General features: G+C 45.2%; 1 protein-coding gene across 5 annotated transcripts; it reads right to left on the reverse strand.

The window, feature by feature from the left end:
• Positions 1-5,331: 5,331 nt before the first annotated feature.
• LOC144155541 (ileal sodium/bile acid cotransporter-like) lies at positions 5,332-19,910 on the reverse strand. Of its 5 annotated transcripts, none has more exons than XM_077687056.1 (4): positions 19,168-19,910; positions 13,949-14,120; positions 11,194-11,777; positions 5,332-6,247 (listed from the first exon to the last, which is right to left on the reverse strand). In XM_077687056.1, exons 1-4 carry the CDS (start codon positions 19,678-19,680, stop codon positions 6,185-6,187), a joined length of 1,332 nt encoding a protein of 443 aa, XP_077543182.1. In that variant the 5' UTR covers positions 19,681-19,910; the 3' UTR covers positions 5,332-6,184. The 5 variants fall into 5 exon arrangements, with proteins under 5 accessions (XP_077543182.1, XP_077543183.1, XP_077543180.1 ...); XM_077687057.1 differs by having other exon boundaries at positions 5,332-7,047; XM_077687054.1 differs by having other exon boundaries at positions 11,085-11,777.
• Between the last annotated feature and the right edge of the window lie 1,344 nt (positions 19,911-21,254).

The raw sequence follows: 21,254 nt of genomic DNA on the forward strand, positions 1-21,254 counted from the left end.
GCTGCTGAGCACGAGGTCGCGGGTTCGATTCCCGGCCGCGGCGGCCGCTTTTCTGATGGAGGCGAAAAGCAAAAACGCCCATGTGTACGAGATTTCGGCGCACGATGAAGATCCCCAGGTGGTCAAAATTAACCGGGAGCCCTCCACTACGGCGCGCCTCATCGCCTGCGTTGCGTTGGCGCGTTAAACCCCACAATCAATCTGCTGTCTTCTCACTGCATGCATTGCATCTTGCGACCCAGCGTTGATGCTCATAATGACCATTTTGTCAATAAAAACACATTTATGTTTGGAGCACTTTGTTTATACGCTCAGAGTGCTTGCTGCAAGCAACGAGGAAGAGGAGGTGAACAAAGATGAGAGAGATGAAGTAGTGTCGCAGTAACTACTGCCATACCTCGACTCTTCCTTCGTGGGTACGGGTACTGTCGAATCAGCCCTGAGCTTCTGACATCTGCTGTTATCATCCCTGGCCAATCAACCTAACTGGGTGCATTGTGAGGCCGCCGAATCCCATGGAAATATTGATAAGGGGCTTCGGGCTACACCCCACCAATTGGAATTTTGCTGACAGGGCCCAGTTACGAGGATATGGAGATTTTTTTTTCCAAGGGTGCCAAGCAATGCGCAAGTGATGTTCGCACTTTAAACTAAATACATCAACACACTCTGCAAAAACTACAGCAGCACTTTTCTTGCTTCCGGTCATGCGAACTGCTTCATAATGTCATCAAAGTCCCCCCTTCCCCTAGTTTACGCAGCATACACTCAACCGAGGAAGACCATAGTCTGTCCCGACTCATCATCATCATCATCACTAGCCTATCTACGCCCACTGCAGGGCAAATGACTCTCCCTTTATTCTCCAATTACCCCGGTCCTGTGCTAACTGCGACCAATTTATCCCGCAAACTTCTTGATCTCATCTGCCCATCTAACTTTCTGCCGCCCCCTGCAACGCTTGCCTTCTCTAGGGATCAACTCTGTCACCCTCAATGACCAACGGTTAACTTGCCTTCGCATTACATGCCCTGCCCACGTCCATTTCTTTTTCTTAATTTCTACTAATATGTCCCTAACACGCGTTTGTTCCCTGACCCACTCCGCTCTCTTCTTGTCCCTTAATGTTACACCTATCATCTTCTGTTCCATTTCGCGCTGAGTCGTCCTCAATTTAAGTTGAACCCTCTTAGTGAGCCTCCAAGTTTCTGCCCCGGAGGTGAGTACCGGTAAGATGCAGCTGCCATACACTTTCTTGGACAATGGTAGGCTGCCATTCATTATCTGAGAATGCCTGCCGAATGCACTCCACCCCATTCTTATCCTTCGAATTATTTTTGCCTCAAGGTTGGGATCCGGGGTCACAACTTGGCCTCACAAACTCACAAATAAGAAACTCAATTTAGGCTTGCTGAAGGACCTCTGACAGCAAACGATGGAAACTGCTACGGTTAGAATCATCTCTGAATGGCGATGTGGAGGCTGGGGAATACACTACTGTCTCCACACTGAACAATAAATTTGAGAAGTTGTTCAGGTATTTACATTTTACCGTCACCACACATTGAAAGCAGCAGTCTAAAATGTAAAAATCTTCAGAGAAGACTGATGCGTCAACATCAGAACAATAACAACTCTTAAAAGGTGTAGCAATTCACCTTTAGTTCACTGTTCACATTTGTTCACAGTGTGCTTGATCAGGACTTGTGTCGCACACAATGCCAGAATACTTAGCCTTTGGGTTCTTCACAGCAATGACTTGCTAACTGCACCTGCCATCATGTAGACGAATTCGTGTTGGACACAAGGTGATACAATACAATGCAGACCAAGGATGACATTCAAAATATGTAACGTGTTCCATGACAGGGTCAAAAACAGCAACTAACATCAATAGGCCACAGAAATTTCCGACATTGCACTCCTTGTCTGTCTGACAACTCGCTCAATGCCCTTGCAATGTCACATATTTGATACAGTGGACAATTCTCACCAAAATAGTACATAACTTGTGCTTTTCTTTTTCATGCTGTGATTGAAGGATGGCATCAATTACACCTGCAGTACAGATTAAATTTATTTCCATTTCTTTCCACAATGTGAAGCGCATTCGGTGATCCTTTGCATTTTCATGAAAAGTGATCCTCTCAAGTGCCTTCCACTTGTTGAATACCGGTGAATTCTATTGTCTTGTTCCAAAGATGATAGCTCATCTGATCGAGAAAAAAGGAGCCAAGTACAAAATTCTGCCTTTTTCGAAGATGCCTAGCCACGAGTGGGTCACTTCTACACCACAACCGTCCCCTAAATTATTCTTAAACCAACCTTTGGTCATTGTGGGGTTGTTTGACGGCAAGAAAGGTCCCTCACCGTTTTGGAAATACTTTGCACTGAGCTTAACTATTTCCACTGGCAGAGCGCCGCACAAAGTGGCTTTTCCAGTATCTGCATCGAATGTTAAGAGCACTTCGTGTTAGTGCTGAATGAGCTCTGAAATAATAGTTTGAGGCTGCTTCGTACAACTCAGTTCACTTTTCTGCATAGTGTCGCATTCAACCTGTGGAAGTGCAATTTCACTACCCCATCCTCCCCTGCTGTCACGTCACCGATTGATTCATTATGAGGTTTAACGCACCGACGCTACACAGGCGTTGCGGCGCACTGTAGTGGAGTGCTCCAGATTAATTTTGACCACCTGGGGACCTTTAACATGCGGCGAAATCTCGAACATACGGGCGTTTTTGCTTTTCACCTCCATCAGCAAAGTGGCCGCCACGGACGGGAATCAAACCTGCGTTCACATCACTGCTGCTTCAACAGATTGTGTGCATTAACAAAGAGCAGATTATTTGGCAGCAGTGTTATATTTAACGACTTAAAAAACTGTCACCTAACTAGTATAAATATTACCGCCAAGACCCTGCAATAGCGCTAAGATGAAAAATTTCCAGCTCCCACCAAGTGTGCAGCTACTGTAAGAAAGTTGCCGCTCTCATAGGGCTCTGCCCAGAGCCGCTTCGACTCCTGGTTACTAGTATCATAAGTATCCTTCATGCATGTATGGAGACACCTAGAAATTTACTCTGAAATCTGAACTTATTTGCTCCGTGCATTCTTTTAAGCCTGCAGAGGCGCAACTCCCCAGCAGATTTTTATACACCATAGAAAATGCCCATGGGTGTCCCTTGCTCAGTGCCTCTGAATGACCAACCACCGTGTCCAAGGCAGCAAATTTTGTGAACAGCAAACCCCGACACCAAATTTCACTAAAACTTCTAACAAACAGGACAAAGAAACACAACTTGCACCAGTGGTGGGGCAATGCTAGCAATGCTAATTTTTAATTTTGTGGCTACATGAAAAGAATTAACCAACTTGCTATGTGGCTTGCGCCTAAACAGTGGCCAAGTTAAACATAATCACTGCATCAGAATCAGAATATTAGCAGGCACTGTGAAAAAATTGTAGTGTATTAGTGCGGCCCCGCAACTCCTGTCGTCTATATTTTAGGGAGTTTAATTTATTCAAACTTGTGCCTTTCAGGAGGAATTTCGATAAAGGTGATACAATATCAGCTTGAAACTGCCCAACAATTGTGCTGCATTTAGTTCTGACAATATTGTAAATAATTTGCCTTCCACAAGCCAAACTTCTTTGTGGATTAAATCAAAATCAAAGGAATAATTTGTATGAAATACAGGCATAGAGAAACAAGGTATAGGGCATCTTATGCCCACTGGTTTCTCAAACTGCCTAGGCTGCTTTTAATGGACTGAGCAGGTTTTGCGAGGCTTGTAGATGCATGTGTAGAACGGTGTATGCAGGTCTGAAATCAGCTTGCAAGCTTGCTTGATGAAACTGGTGTATACGCAGCTTGGCTGTTTCAGTTATTGTGCAGCTTGGCTATCCCCCCCCCCCCCTCCCCCCTCACCCAAAGTCATAATGAAACTTCAAATTTTGCAAGTGCATTGTTTGCTGCAAAGAGTTCTCCATTACGAACATATTCCTGGTATTTAAGCATGCTGTTCTCAACTATCCACATATGGCAAAGCGAGGACCTTTGAAGTTGTTTTTAAACAGCTATGTATGATGTGGTAACAAGTCGGGTGTACCAGTACGTCTTTCTCAATGCACTAGAACCTTGCTCGTATGTGCACATAATCAATTTTTTGTTAATCGTCGACCCTTCACAAAAAGCATAAAAATTACTGCAAAAATTTAGTCCACAGTATTACAAAGTCTCAATTCACTACCTCGACAATGTGTAATTCCATCTGGGCACAACGTAACTGCGAGTATCGCTGGGCCGAGATCATAAAAGTGATCAGTGCTCAAGAGTGCAAAACAAGCAATTACTCGCAACTGCCTGGCAGATGACCACAGTGCACAAGACTGCCTGATTAGACTCACACAACATAAAAACGACAGGTCAGAGCCAGCACAGTGATTACCAAGAGGGGCACTATTCAATTTTCGCTTTTAACACCCTTAAGAAACGAATGACATACCAACCAAAGAAAACAGAATGCTCGCAATACTGAAGGTTGAATAAAATGCAGTCAACCCTTCAACTGCTTCACAGATCACCTTTGCAACATTAAAACTGAAGAAACATACACAACGCACATACAATGTTTATTGCAGAATGCTGAAGTTGCACCAGCAGTTAATGAGGATTAATTTATGCAGGTTGTCCAGGGCCATAAAGAGCGACAAAAGATGCATTGAGAAACGACAAGCTTTTCTTCATAAGCTAGTGAAAAAAACCTTGGTCGTAATTATAACTGAAAGAAAAACGATGCGCATACGCTTTAAAAAAATACACGAGCACTGCCAATTGCACTAATAAATTCTAAAAATATTGTGAACCCCTCTACCTCCCAGGGACAACTTGGCTTATTCGAGTTTGCCAGCTGCCTACCCATATTTTGGTAGTTCAACTGCGCAGCAGAGTAAAAACAAATCGTAGCAGTCCCAACTGAAAGTTCCCTCCTGGGAACACTGGTGGCTTTCTGCAAGCTATATTTTATGTTGTTAGTCAATGCAAGTTCACCAAGTACTACTGTTATCCTCCCTTTTCTAGACTTTTTTTTTTTTAAGGAGTCGTATTCATATTTTTCAGAAGTTGCCCCATAAAACTGCTCCGGTTATGCAGAGGATACCCTGCAGTGCATGGAACAAGTGAGGGTGCCCAGGACTGCTTCAAACGCAAATCGCCCATAAACATGAAATTCCTGTTGTCCTGCCGTTCCAGATGTTTGCATGCTTTTCAAATTCAACTGTTTCTCACTGGGGCATGTATACAATGGTTGAAATAAATAGTCCACAAAATTGCTTGTAAATTCCATTTTATTTCTTTATATAAAATAACAGAAAACTATGCATCTAAACAATTGTTCTCAACCTTGGGCTACAATGGTGCAACAAGGTTGGTCTAGTCGCATTGATACATCAAAAATACCTTTTGCTCTGCTCTTCTGCCTATAACAGGACTGCTTGACCACTGTTCCAGAAAAGATCACCAGCCGGACATTTAAGTACCAATCGGAGAGACACACAGGCCCCATTCAGAGGCTCTCAGCATAGGCTGAGAAGCTGCAACCTCAACATGTCCAGCCTGCACGTACAAGAGTCAATTACATTGCCTTGGTTTTCTAACAGCATCAACCACACGCAACTGTACCAATAAACCCTGCTTTGTTCTGCGGATTTTGCTACATGGCGCACCTATAACATGTGCTTCAGCCAAGGGAAGCAAAGATACGTCACAAATGTCTCGTCGACAAAAGCCGAGGCTTCCAAGAATGACCACTGCCTTTGTCAACACGGCCCAACACATGGAAGAGCTAATCGTTGAATGGCAATGATAGAGAAAATATCACGTGCCCAGTGTGAAGCGTTCAAAATGGGCCCCTCTCTTCAAGCCTCAATATGTTTAAGGTGCAGTACAACACAGCATTACAGTACAGCTACATTTTTTTTTCTCCTCTTAACAACCACAACCACAAGTGAATACATCACAGGAATACAGCTAAGAAGGGCACAACATGGCGGGGTTACAAGACTGGCAAAACAAGGCTACAGCGGATGGGGTCAGCTGGGCTTTGCCTACACATGGGCCACTAGCAGCTGGGTCAGTCGTCTTCCTTCCAGTAGACAACAGAGCAGAAGAGTCGGCTGCTTGTCAAGGACCAGCGGCTATCTCCACTGTTAGGACGTGCAGCGTGGCCAAGTCACGCGATGGTCCCTGGGAGAGTCAACAGCACAGACAGGGCCACACACGAGAGGAACAACGGACAAGAGAACAAGAAAGAGCCGTTAGTTAGAAGCTTGTTCAGCCTTTCTGAGGCACCACTCTTTCTGCAAAACAACCTCGAACAAACATGCTACTTAGGTGGTTCGTTGCGTTCGTTCTACGAGGCAAAACGCAGGCACTACCACCCATCTTTAAACAGTAAACCAACTGCATAAGCAACTCACCAAAGACCAATGAAAACTCTGCACTTAGAGCCCCAGCTGCCAAGCAGCAGCCACTGTTTTAAAGCCTCATCAGTAAAAATGTTATGCAAAAGCAAAGCATTACAAAGCTGGTTGTTAGTAGAACATTGAGCACACAGCACAATGTCGGGAGAAAGATATCCAAATTCAAGAATCTACTGTACTGATAAGAGAATAAGAGTGCTCTAGAGATTCAATATGGACAAAATGAAAGCCAGATGAGTTAGAACACCACCACTTTGCATCAGCACACAAATGGTGCATTCACATAATGGTCAGTGGGCCTTGCTGGCTTGGCTTTAAAGCTTTTTTTTTAATCAAGAAACACACAGAGACCACACATAAGCATGACATCACACTTTTGTTCAAAGAAAAAAAGCACACTTCACCACAAGGGCAAAGTTGGAGAGAAAGAAGATAATAGGCAGAGCATTAAACAGCGAGCAAGCCTGCAGCAACATAAAGTGGACAACATTTAGCCCACATGTGGTTCCCTGCTCCACGAAATCAGTCCGACAGTGGCGGCACATCCAACTTGTCATACCGCACCTGAAGATGAAACAAAAACAAAGGTACAAAGGTTTGACAAAAAAAAGGGGGAAATAAATTCGTTGCACCTGTCTTCAGCGACGATGAACAGCAGCAAAGCTTAATTTCAAGGTTTTATGTGACATACAGATGCTCACATCAGCTTACGGAACACAAGAGTGGCAGCTGAAGTGAGTTCCTTTAACACCTTCGATTCAGGTATTTATCTTGTATGTGGGTTTGTGGGCACCCATACACTCCCGCACAATGCCAAGGCACAGGGACTACATGGTAGGCAGACATTTGCTTTGTGATGAGAAACACAAGAAATTTTTCCCCCACTTATCTGTACTGGTTCTGGAGAAAAAGGCAGTCGGTGGATAAAATTCCCAGTTATGCTAAATAGCTTCATTTTCCACAATAGCACACAAAGGGCGTATCTGCTTTATCACACGTGATTCCCCTCAGACATGAGGGTAACTAGCCTGCAGAGAGGCTGATGTTGCAAGGCGGCAGTGAATGTAACATTTTACCACAGCCTGCAAAAAGACGCTGGCAGTCCAATTTAATCCAAGCCCTCGTATATGTATACGAGCTTGCTAATTAACAAGCGCTGCTTTCATCGCAAGGTTGCCACTGATCGACGATTTCACCACATGTGGACAACTTGTCGCCAAGGCACACATTACAAACACAAACCACACAGGACAAATAACTCATCACGGCCACAAAATAAGACGATTGCTTTTATCACAATCATGTGCCACTGCTAACAACTGCACCCCATTTGGCAAATTGGTTGCCAGAGTGCACATTTAGGAAACAGATCAGACAAGGCAAGAACTGCTTCTATGGCCGTCCGTGGTTAGGTGGTGTTAGTCCCAGCCATGCAAGCTAAGCAAGCAAGCAAAAAAGCAAAAGAAGCCATGCTGTTGTTTTCGTTCCCCCTCGCTCAAGAGCTTCCTGCTGCAAAATGTTTTTTCACGCTGACAGGCAGTTGCAGACCACTGCAATTAAGTACCGCTTCAGTAATCTGCATCAGGGTTGAAGCATTTCTAGGTTTTGCCTTCAAAAGACACAAACACTACATAGCCAAGAAGCAAACAAATTATATGGGCTATCACAGTATACTATGTATGAGATTTGGGTGAAAGTTATAAAACTTGGCAAGAAAAGTGCCATGATAGGTTTTAATTTTCAGAAAGGTGAATAAGTTTCCAGCTGAGACCAAGGCGTTTGACAGAGGTGCACGTATAGGCATGAGCAAATCATTTCTTAAAAATCACCTATGTTGTTTTTGAAGTGCCTTTCATTGCAACTACAACAAAAGATAGCCACAGTGGTTGGTTCCTTAACTACAACTGAAATAAATGCCATTTGCTGTTTTGAGAGGAAAAAAAAAACTTCAACACAGTCCCAGGCTGAAAGGGCAAAGTAGCAGAGACTGTTTTGTTTTGACTAACTTAACCATCTTGTGAAAGTCAGCAGTACACCTTAATTTCGGCCTTTCTTTTTTTATACTCAATGGTAATCTTTTGCAGGTTCACCGAACACACAATACAGTCAGCACTCTTTACAACACCTAAATATAAGCTACCACATTACTTCTTCTAGCTTGGTTCATGCACATTTAGAGAGCAAAATTATTTAGTTTTAACAGACCCAGCTGTAAAAAGCGGTCAACTAAACCAGGGTCATTTTGGGCACATTTAATATTTAAAGGAGTAAAGAGAATTTTGCGGCACCAATTTTTAATGGACAAATTAGTTTTCAATAGGCCAATAAATAAATAGAGAAGGAGCCATGAAATGTTGTAAAAACGATGGCATAAAATCGACAACAATCCAAGCTAAGTCACACGACATTTAATTAGCCAGGTTCACTTTTGATGTGCCATAAATACAGTTTAACAAGTCGCAAGCTGAAAACAAATTTCTCCTGGTGATAATGTTGGCCTCCCGACTGCTCTGGAGCACCTCTTGTGACTAAGCAATTTTTGTAGAGGGTATTACGGGCAAGTCTATGAATCAGAATATTGTGACAAGATGAATGGGAGGCTTAGCGAAAAAAGACGAGGACGGTGGCAGACGAGACAAGTGCCCGTCTCATCTGCAACCGTGCTCGCCTTTTCTGCGCTGGTATGTACCAACTAGCTCAACAGCACGCTTTCTTGACATTGTGACAAGTGTAAAAGTTCCTTTGGATCCTGCGTCCAATGCAGAAGCACACGAGAGGCCAAACCACAAATGATGCCGAGTCTGCCCAAAGTAACTTAGCCAATGTAGCTGACTTTGCTTATTAATTAAAGAATTCTCTCCACAGCTAGAAGATAGTTGCTGTACTCAGCTCCACAACAACTAAAAAGGCAGCACAGTTACTGCTCGCTCCCTTAAGCAGCCCCAGAAATCCCTCATCAAGCACTTGTGCTCCCCAATACGAAGGCCAGAAATATAATGGTTTGTTTGTATTATCACCCCTCCAAACTAGGAACTAAACTACATTGCTCACTGCAAAAGGAATGTATGTCTTTAAATGTGGCACACTATAAAAATGAAAACCCACAAGCTGCCACAGGGGTGCTGAAAACATAATGGTGCTGCGTATGCATTGAAAGTCCACGTGTTTGACTTGTATCATTTTCCAATTTTGAAAGAGAATATTGGATCATGCTGTTCCGCTAGTCAGATGAGGCCCCAGCTTATGAGACTGTTAGTAAATGGTGGAAAGACCCTTTGTGGCCACAGGAGGCTCACGGGCCCATAACGAACATCAACGGTGGAGGGACTACTGCTGGCAGACCAGTGGGTCACCGCTAGTGAGGCTGCGCGGCAAGGGCTTATCAGTGCATTGTCAAAGTTCTCGACAAAGTTGCCAGACAGCATCAAAGATGGGTGCTTTTGGGAAATTTGGAAAGGGCCTGCAGTTGCTTTACAAGAGCCCAGCAGGCAGTCACATGTGGCCTCTCATGACAACAAAATTTTGCCCTATCTTCGGTATTTCATGACTACTTCTGCCTCCTCATATTGAAGAGCACATTCTAACACAGAGAAATTCCTTAACACAAAAAGATGAGTTCCACAATGGTGGCCTCTTCAGCTAGTCAGTTGGTGAAAGGAGGGCATGGGCTTGAGTGGTGAATATGAGGAAGAGGAGTGATTCTGCCGAATAACGATAAGTCAGCCTTTCTACATAAATATACAAATTTTATGACCACACCTTATATTTAACAGATAAATCTTTGAGAAACCAATAAATCTCTCCATCATCCCTTTATTTTGGACACTGTATACTCGAGATGCAAATTGTATGCTGGGTCGTGAAGATCCGCTGTAAAGTGCTTTGACTGTATTATGTACCTGGTTTAAAGGGTGTCATCAACTGTACCAAGATCAGCAAATTTACTGCATTAAGTGTGTCCTCTGCATACCATAAGCCTCTTCAAGGTAATGAAGCCAAACTAAATGCCCCGCTATGTCATACCAGAAGCAGGAATGACTGTGAATGATTTTCCTAACGTATATTAACACCTTGACTGCTTCTGACAACAAATGGACTCTGCGCGCCTCAATAAATGGAATTTACACAGAAATAAGTCGTATATGGTTACAACGTATTGGTAAGGACAGTCTACTTGCCATAAATTTCACATACAAATATTCTCAGAATATGTGCAGGAAGTAGATGCAACTATATATTTGGCGTAGCATGTATATCAGAGCTAAATGCAGCATTATGAGTAAGCGTAAGCTTGAATGTAAATAAAGGTCAAATGCAAGAGCACTTCCTTCTGCTCGTGTAAACAAAACCGGGCATACAAGCTTCTAGTTGGCGTTTACTCGCAAGAGCAAAACCAGGCTCTTCCCAACAGCCCCTGCGTCAGGTGGCTCTTGAGGCGCAATGTGTGGGCGAGCATATGCTGTCAGTAAGTACCCATGTGCTCACAAGGAGGAGAGGAAATAAAGAGAAGCCGCTTCCCAGAGACCAAGCAAGGAGGGCACACAAGTTACAATGAGCAGACGACACCACGCCAACACATCACAGCTTGTCAGGCTCGTCACCGTAGCTGGCCTCCGCAGCCTTCCCGCCACCGAGCGCGCCGTTGGCCAGGGCTCCGTTGCAGACGGTCAATGCCTGCTTCTCCTCCGCAGTGTCCCCCGAGGCCCCTACCTCGGCAAACGCGGCCACCCCCTTGGTGCTGGCCACCGCGTCGCCCCGGCGACAGCAGCGGGCGTACACCTTCTGCACCAGCAGCAGGAGCAGCAGCGGCACGGGCGTCACAATGGAGGCCGCCACGGGCACCACCGAGGCAATGTCCGCCTCGGGCTGGGGCAGCGAGAAGCCCAGCAGCACGATGGCGATGCCCGTGTTCTGGACACCCGTCTCAATGGACACCGCCAGCACGTCGGCCCAGGGCAGGCCGGCAAAGCGGGTGGCCAGGGCGCCCACGGCAAAGCCCACCCACACGTTGGACGCGGCGGCCACCAGCACCTGCCAGCTCATGATGCGGAACATGTAGAGGTTGGCGTAGGTGCCAAACACTACGATGTACACAATCATGGCCACCGAGACGGGCGCCAGCAGCCGCTTGCACACTTCGGCCACCTTGGGCCGCCAGCGCTGCAGAGCCAGCCCCACGCCCAGGGGCAGCGTCATGGACACCAGCGTGGTGAAGATGTTGCGGAAGGGGATGCGCAGAGACGCCTCCTGGAAGAGGCTGCGCCCCAGCGTGAACAGCCACAGGGGCATGGTGCCTGCAGTGGAGGGGGGGGGGGGGGGCATGAGACGAGCCCGCCGGCCAAACTCGATTAGCAAAAAAAGGGTGTCACACACGTAAAACATTCTCTCACCATAATGCTTAGGCGAAACTTGATTTAGAAACCTCGGCTTTCTCCTGCAACCTTCCATAACCTAAGCTAAACAATCAATGACACGCACTTTTACCCTCCTTTCCACCGTCTATCAACCGCACCCTCTCTACCCGGGAACTCCTCACCTCTGCATGTTACCCTCCTCTCTCACCTGCCAGCCAATTCGCAGCTAGTCCTCCTCTCTTCCAGCTAACCTCCTCTCTTAGCTTCACCTCTTTTAGGCTTCACATTTCGTGACCACAAAATCTTGGACAGCTAGCCTGAGAACATTTCATGTTGAATTACACTGGTATCAAAGTCCAATGACTGTGGGGGAGGGGGGAGAAAGGAAAAGGAAAAAAATATTTCAGACACACTCCTACGAAGACAAAATTGACCAGAGGGTCTTTATGCTGTATTTAATCAGCCATGAATGCAAGATGTTTACAGGCTTTCTCTTCTCCTTTCATGATCAGCTAGTTCCATGCCTACTGCTGTTTTACTGTACTGGCATTGATGCCACATGTGACATTGTCACCAGAAGTGGAGGTGATGTGAGTGCCATTATTTTCTTCAAACCATATTGCCCCCCCCCCCTGAGTTGTGATATCCCGTCCGCCACTTAAGATTTGCATGTCCCCTCATCCATAATGAACACTTTTCAAGCCTCACAGCATCCCTGTGGTCTGCAAAGCTCCATGGGGTTGCGTGGCAGAGAGAGCCAATTCCCTTGCAAATGCATAGACAGGGGCATGCAGATTACATCACCATTTGCACAAACAGTTTCAATTTTACGCACCAAAGCTGCACCTGGGCTATGAGGCCCTAGTGGAGGGCTCTGGATTAATCTTGACCAACCAAGGATCTTTCACTTGCGCCAAAATCTTGACAAGCATTTTTATTCTTCACCTCCATCAGAAAAACGTCCGTCGTGGCTGGCATCGAACCCACATCCTTGGGCCAATGCTTTAGCCAACGAGACACCAGTGGCCAAATCAGGAGCATTGGTTCACAGCCAGCTTTTGTCAAAGTTTTGTGGCAGATGGACACAGTTACAAGAGGAAGCACAAAGGGTAGCTTAAAAATACCGCTGTAAAAATTCTACCCATATTACATAAGACACCCCAGTGTTGACAGTGTCATGAACTGCTTTGCTTTAGATACAAAACAAGAGTTAACCCGCATGATAATGAGACACCAAGACTTAGCAGTTTAAAGTGCCTAAGAAACACACGCAGGGTTGCTACCTGGCCTGTTTTGTCCAGCAAGCTGGGTTTTGCGCACACACTGCTGGTAACCAGTTACACCCTAAAACCATGGTATTTGCCAGTTTTTTGTCACTGACTGTCTAAACACTTGAAATAACCATGCAAGTGTTGTCACGACCTAGAATAATGTTTAACACGCACTCCATCCACCATGCCAGTCTTGCCATTGTTTTTTGGCAACTACTTTGTACAGTGGTGCTTTGTAGGCTTGTCTTACACTGTGCACCCATGATGGATTGCAGTGTAGCCTTAGGATGACAAAAGGGCGTAAGGTGCTAGTTCAAGAAATTTCATGTATAAACCCCCTCTGCAGTCAGCTTCCCCCTGTGATTGGCAAGACTTCAACTTCATGCCCCCCCCCCACAACACACACACACACACACACCCTACACAAAAAGTGGCAGACCTAGATAGAATATGAGAGTAAAAGTAAACAGAAATTGATTACTTGGGGTTTCGTCAACCTTTGTTATGTTCCTCCTGCCCCCTCATCCCCCCCTCAGTTTTTCAATTTTCACTTGAGAGCTGAACTGCGACTAACTTGTTCTTCCCTCCTCCCAGGGACCTTGGCTGTCTTTTTTTTTTTTTTTATGGTGAAAATAGCACCCCTAAACACATTTCCTGTGAGGCATGGCATGGTGAAGGATCAGAGACTACTTTAAACCACCTGGTGTTCCTTACACTCAAGCATTTTGAATTTTCACTTGTCAGAAAAAGCCACTACTGCCAGGGATCGAGCCCGTGACCTTGTGCTTGGCAGCGCAACACCACTAGACCCGCACAGAAGGCAATAAATGAGACACCTACCAAGCGATGCAATGGTGCTGATGAAGGTCATGGCGATGCTCAAGTTTAGGTTGCCACCCAAGAGAACCGTCCACATGTTGCTAGCTCCTCCACCAGGAGAACAGCCAAACGTGAAAAGCCCAAGCTGCAGGTAAGCCTCCTCGAAGAGCCACTGTGCCATCCCATATGCCACCTGCAGGAAGGAAAATGATGTGTGTGCTGTGTGCATGAGCAAGACTGACAGCGAGGACAAACGAGTGACAAAAACAAAAAAGATTAAGTTGTCCACTCTTGTATGTCGCCACACAATTGCACTTTTGCAATGGGTCTGTTATCATAAAAAAAAATTGTAGAGTTTCTTTTTGTTTTCATTATAACACAAGCTTGCACACTGATCCCTAAGCCGGAAAAATAAAATGAAAGAGGGAGAGACTGAATAAAACTTACTGTCAAAAGCAGGGGTGCGTAACATGCAGCCCACAGGCAGGTTTCGAAGGGGAGCAGAAAAATTTTTTGTCGCGTTCACTATTTGAAAGCCACAAAAGTTTGAGAGTGGAAGTACAGGAAAGGCTCCTTTTACATATAACAAAAAAAAACCACGAGAGAAGAAATCAAAAAGAAGTTACTCGATGTAAATGAACAGCTTGAAGGCATACGAAAAGCTGAGTAACTTCTTGTTTTAAATGAAAGATCACACAATTAGTAGCTCCCGCTGTTTTTCTTTCGATGACCAAAGATGCCTTAATTGCAGGGAAACAAACAATTAAAGCTGGAATTTCCCTCTCCCAGTCCACTTCCATGATTCAATATCAGGAAACCTGGCTGCACTATAATCAATAGTCTTTTTTGTTTGTAGCCAGAGGACAGCCTACAGCCTCGTGGACATCATGGATCTCTAATCCTCATTAACATCCATATCGGAATGGGCACCTGGATTTCACAACCATTCTACAATTGTAGCAGGTACACCTAACAGTTCTACAAAATACAGAATTTTGTACAAGACCAAGTTTAGAAACTCAGTGCAGAAGTTTCAGAACAGATGTTTCTTTTAGAATGTGCAAGCAGTACGGTTTACTTCCAATCAGCTTTTACATAAACTTCTGCCATGCATGGTGAACGCTAGAAAGAAAGTTGCATTCAGGTGCCTCAACACAAGATTAAGATACTGCACAGCAATAAGATTATAACTGGTATTTTTTATTTGCCTGCTCATAGTAGTTTGTGCAGTTCCTAAGCAGTTCCAAAACTGCTTTCACAATAGAAATTCCATGGCCAAATAAAATACTCAGCTGCTCTGGAGCCATTCTGAGAAGTCCAAAATGACAAAAGAGGCCTAATATTTGTTACCATGTCTGTCTTTAACCCCTTCTAACCTTGCAAAAACAAAATTAACGTAGTTCAAAACACATAAAGTTTGGCTTGACTCTGCGTTTCAACAACAGCATAAGTCTGATCACAGTATTGCTGTAAGCTATCTAATAAGGGCAAGCTGCAACACTGTGGCAGGATATGCCTGTTTCCACCCGTTTCGTTGATTTTTTCTCTTTGACTTGACCTAGGTTGTCACCACACGTAATATACACTTATTTATTAGCCCAAACTTCATGTTTCATTTGTACTACAAGCTAAAAAGAAACTATGGGGGCACCTAAGCAATTTGTGTAAATGTGGAGCATTACTTGCAGCCGAGTTTGGTGTTGTGACAAAACACTGCAAAGTTTAGGGCCCCTTCTCGCTGCCCAGCTGTTTCCATCGCTTCTCTCCTTGGCACTGTCGAGTGGCACACACTCGCTTTCTTCGTGTCGTATTTCTTAGGCACACCAGTGATTGTGTTCCAGACAATATGGGTCGATGCGCCGTTTGCCTCCCACGGCTTTCTGTGGGAGCGGAGTTTTCACACAGCGAGCCAAGTAATGCTCCACACTAAAAATATGACAGTCACCACAGAAAATACAATACAAGCGGAGGTGCTGAAGTCTAGACTGCAACAGGACCCCCCTTAATTGTTACAAAATGAAAACATGAAGCTATGCTAAACGACTCAAAATTCCTGCCCAATTGTTCTCTCGTCCACTAAAAGCCAATGGCGCAATAAATGAACTAATCGCTGCCAGACCGGGAAGAGTACTCATGGCTCGAGCTTCTCGTACTCAGTTAAGCAGGCAGAGAGGCTGTATTCTTCAACTTCTCTCTTACCTTCGAAAAGCTTTTTATTTTAAAATTTCTATTATTACTCTTATTTTTCAGATATTCAATTAATTTTCATGATGCTGTAGTGGCTGAACTACCCGATTTAATTTTCTTGGCCCACACCGTTTTTGAGTTGTGTGACTCCGGTCTAGAGAAACAAAACTCAAGAAAACCACGCGTTAAATAATATACCACCCAAAACTGGATAAAAACTGTGTGTAGCATGCCCGATTTGGTCTGTGATCCTTTGGAAGCTGCTGTGCTTGCGATAAAATATTGGTCACAACGAAACTGTCAGAGGTGTTCACAATGGGTAAAATATAGAGCAATCATTCCCAGTTGGCAGCGAAGTACGAAAGAAATAAGTTAGCTACATAAAACGGGTAGGAGTAAGCTGATACAAAAAAAGTGTGCACATGAAAACCAATTCCTTAACTTGGATTTTGAAGTCCATTCCACAGCAGCTAAGTGGCCATCAAGGATACTACATTGTGATGTCACAACACATTAACGTGAGGTTGGGCATAGCTGCATTATCGGATTTCCTCTTGTATGCAGTTAAATTGGATCACCCAAGAATGGGCAAGAGTATGCGAGTATAAGCAAAGGGACAGTTGAAAATTTAATTGACAAAACGGGGCATATATCTATACAGATACGTCACACAATTCGGTGGTCCATTTTGTATCCAAGCAAAAAGAAGTGGCATGGCTACAATGCATATGAAACAAGAAAAAAAGGCAACTTGCTCAATGGCCACCAATATAAGTTTTATTGCTGCAAAAAACATGAGCTATGCAGTCTTGGTTATAGGCAATTTCTTTTTTGCATTACTCCATAAGCAGCCACCAATATAAGTTTTATTGCTGCAAAAAACATGAGCTATGCAGTCTTGGTTATAGGCCATTTCTTTTTTTTGCATTACTCCATAAGCAGGCCGAAACAAAAAAGGGTTGCTTGACACGGAAGCATTCAAGAGCAAAGTTAAAAATAATGTGGGGTGCAATGTGGGAACTGCTAATGAATATTAATGCCCGAGAAGGACTCCTGAAATTAATCTGCTGATCTCAAAACACTTTTTTTTGTACCTTAAGCCACACGAGAGCATGATCAAGCAGCTAAAAAAAAAATGCGTAATAAAAAAGCTCTACTGCATTAGCGCAGAGTCCAAAAAAATTTGTAATTCATCGACAATATTTCACCAGCTGCTACCGCACAGCCCTCAAATTTTGTTGATTTTACCCTTAGTATAAGGACAAAAATGACCCCAAGTGCTCTCTAGCTACCACGCAAGCTGAACAAAGGTTGTGCCAAAAATACCTTCCCAAATGGACGCTGCCTGGCAGAGTGCCCATGGGACATGCAGCAGGTGCCAGGAATCTGCTGCTTTTTAAGATGCAAACCCCAATGAAAACCTTTCACACATGCAGATGAAACATTGCAGGATTCATGTTTTTTCGTATTTGCCGAAATGTGATAAAAGATTACAAACTACTGTAAAGTCCCGATGCCTGCCGGAAAAAAAAAATGGACCAAACGTGGCAAAACTAGGGGGTGGGCCACCTTTCAGCATCCAACCAGAACTGTTGTTCATGGTGCTTGCAAAAGGGGGGCAAACACACACACACACACACAAAAAAAACAGGGTTGGTTATCTTGCAGGAGTGGACGTTTCTTGGGGTTTCGCAGTTAAGGTTTAATTCCTACAACCTAGGATTTTTTAAAGAGTAATCAAATTTCAGTTTTACATGCCAAAGGAGAATTTAAACCACGCAGGCCACTGCAGCAGAAGACTGCGGATTAATTTAGAATACCTAGAGGTCTTTTACATGTATTTAAACGTTGCTTCCTTGAGGGACAGAACACAGTCTTCGGTACAGAAAATCGATCGTGTGCTCAACAGCACAATGGCTCAGTCACTGTGATGGGTACACCAGAAATAAGGCCACTGGAGCCGGAAACTTAACCTGTGGCCTCTCATTCAACTCAGCACCACTACACACACAACACTTACATTATAAAAAAATGCCCGTACACAATTTTCTGTTATGTAATGGTTTTTTTTTTTTTCGATGCGAGAAATAAAATAACCAAGGAGCATTAATAAAGTTGCGACTTAACATTGATCTAATATATGGGCCCCCAGTTTCAGATGGAGGCTGAGAAAATTAACCGCCGAGGTTCACTGGTTGCTATAGGAACATATATTCCAGAATTTTGGAGCCCTGCACCCGGCAGTTGCTTTCTGGCATTGCAGGTTACATCAATCAACCCTACTTGCCCCATTTTTTTATCTTGTGCAATCAAAATGTCCATCCAGGCGTCACTTCCAAGTAGCTGTGCTGAGGCTGACTGAATAGACGAGGCCTCGTAATGGCAAACATTTGTTTTGCATTGCGAGTGTGAAAAAGGCAACGGTCAATGTACAACGGACAGACGAACCCCTTCGTGTGTTCGTTCTACATAGTCCGCCAGCCAGTGACACTACAGTACGAGAATGGAAATAAAGCAACGACGGTTTTACGGTTTTTAATTTAACGTAATTAATTATGGACCTGTATTTATTCGTGAGAGACGCGATGCACCAGCCTGCATTGCATCGGAACGGTTGCAGGCGTGGAAGCAATCATTCCTCGTGGACGCGAATGCGAGGCGCCAAAGGAAATTGTCAGCGACCCTGTGGAGCCATTCGGCTTGCAAAGTGACAGCAACCACGCAACAGGTTTGCATTAAGCACACAGAGGCCATTGGACGCTCGAAACGACAGCTGCCGTCTGCGGCATTTCTTGCAACATGTTTCCGGGACAACTGGGGTGGCGTCAAGGTCCGGCTGCAGTCAAGGCCTCGGGGGGTCTAGTCTCGCGTGCTTGACGAGTCGGGCGGCCGGGCACGCGAGGGTCGACCACTTTAGGTCAATACGGACGCGCGAAGAGCGCAAACACTCCCTACACCATGACAGCCGCACTTGGTGCGTGTAAGCACCACATGAATCGGGCCGGCACCGCCAACTTTCGAACTGCGAGCATATCTAGGGCAATGACACTCACCAGGGGCATGGCGAGGTACTGGCTGAAGAAGCCAATCACCGGTCCCACGGGTCTCCGCAGCACGTCCTTGACCACTTGCATGTCTAAAGCGCAGCCCATGTTCACGTAGTTGAGCGAGACCAGCACGGCCACGGACACAGTGAAAACTAGCGACAGTTTGCTCTGCTTCCGCACCACGCTGACCTGCAGGAACTCGGTGGACGCAGTTCCATTGGCCACAACGCGAACTTTCGCGTGACCCAGAAAGTTTGCCTTCACACTAAACGTCCCGTTGACAGAACCGTTCGTTTCAGTCACATTTAGATCGGCCACGGACGCCACATACGGGTTGTCCGACGTGATGTTGAAGAACCGTGGCTCCAAAGGGGGCGCAGAAAATGACACTCGTGCCAGGTCTCCCTGCTTCAGCTTCTCCAAGCGCGCAGGGTTGAAGGCGACGGACAGTGCGGCCACAACCTCGAGCAGGAGCAAAAGGAGGCTCAATAAAAGCGCTAGCAGAACCACGGGACACATGGCTCACACTTGCTTGCTACGGAGCTCGGGCAAGACGTCGATAAACAAAACAAGCTATGCTCCAAAACCCACCGGCACTAGAAAAACCAGTCCTATAAATGAGGCCGCGAGACAACGCACCGCTGCCCCCACTGACCGCGCGTTGAAGCAAGGACGACGCCTGCCTGACCGTGCACCGTCGCCACTGCTACGCTTATGCCGCGCCGCACAAGAACCAACACGAACCAAATGCGACTGACGTCACTCGGCAGCTCGCCCAACGACGACGATGATCGTGGAAGCGAAACCCGCGCGCCTAGCGGCCGCGGTGAAAGTTGCGCCTGGCCCGCTGGCCTCATTCCCCTCTCGCCGCTCGCGGGCAGCCGACAGGGCTTTCCCTCTCGCTTTCATGAAGGCGTTCATCTCTGACGTACCGCATAGTGTACTCCCAATGGTTTTGAGAGAAGGATGAGGCCACTCTGTCTATCATCAAATGAACGCTTACCCATTATTATTTTCACATAGCAAGCGATGCACCGATCTTACGCGGATTCAAGGTTCATTATGAACAGGCGACTCACACTGCCCCTAAAGGGAAAAAAAAAAATGATTTTCATCCCCCTCCACCTCCCCCCCCCCCTTCAATATAAAATTATGGATGCCACCAAATGTCATTCAGGATATTCTAACCACCATAGAGACCATCGTCGCAAAACTTTTCAATGGGAAATCGAATGGTTACTGCACTAAAATTGTCCGAAACATGAACCCGGGTGGAATATTACCCTTACCCCCTCCTCGCTTGGACTAAACGAAGCTGATGCAGGATTCCACTGAGGCCAGTGTTTTAAAGCGGATCTTTCACGCGCGCGAGCAAAAACGCCTTGTGGCAAAGCCGCCTTTATCGCGAATGCTGAATATAAAACGGCTGTAACTCTTGTTTTATCGAAACTTTTCCAAAAACGATTAAAGGACAATTGGAATCTAAGACGACTTTATGATTACACCCAGCTTCACTTACTTATTATGATTAGTTAATTCATGAAGGGAAGTTGTAAACATTGCAGAATTCCCGTCTGCTGCCAATAGATGGTCACCTACTCCAGGAGCAAGATATCAAAAAAACGGCTGTGTAACTCCTTTTTAATAAGCTTTCCCCGCAAAAATTATATGACAATCAGCCGCTAAGACGACCCTATCATAACGCCGAGTTTCATTTACTTGTCATAATTAGTTCACGGTAAATGAGTTCGTGCCTTTCTCCAGAATTCTGTCACCTCTGCGTCGTGTGCCAAACAGCTTGGCTGGTAATCCACGTTCACAGAGTAGAGTAGCTGGCGATTTTTTTTTTTTTTCGTTTTGTATATCAAGATGGGAGGAGGGGGAGGGGGCTAAGTGCCACATCTCTACAGCAATAGTAAGCTAAAAATGGATATAATATACAAACTGCAAAAACTGCTTCCAAATATCTGAGAAATTAGCCTACAGAATATAGTCGGAGCGCTTAACCAGTCAGGCATTGCTCATGGACAAACCCTTTACTTTCCTGCATGCAGAAAAATAACAAGTTAGTGCACCCCTCCGTCTATCGACGA

This window comes from Haemaphysalis longicornis, unplaced genomic scaffold (genome assembly GCF_048455015.1).
Source record: "Haemaphysalis longicornis isolate Haplotype H1 unplaced genomic scaffold, Haemaphysalis longicornis Haplotype H1 scaffold_1, whole genome shotgun sequence".
Classification (NCBI taxonomy): domain Eukaryota; kingdom Metazoa; phylum Arthropoda; class Arachnida; order Ixodida; family Ixodidae; genus Haemaphysalis; species Haemaphysalis longicornis.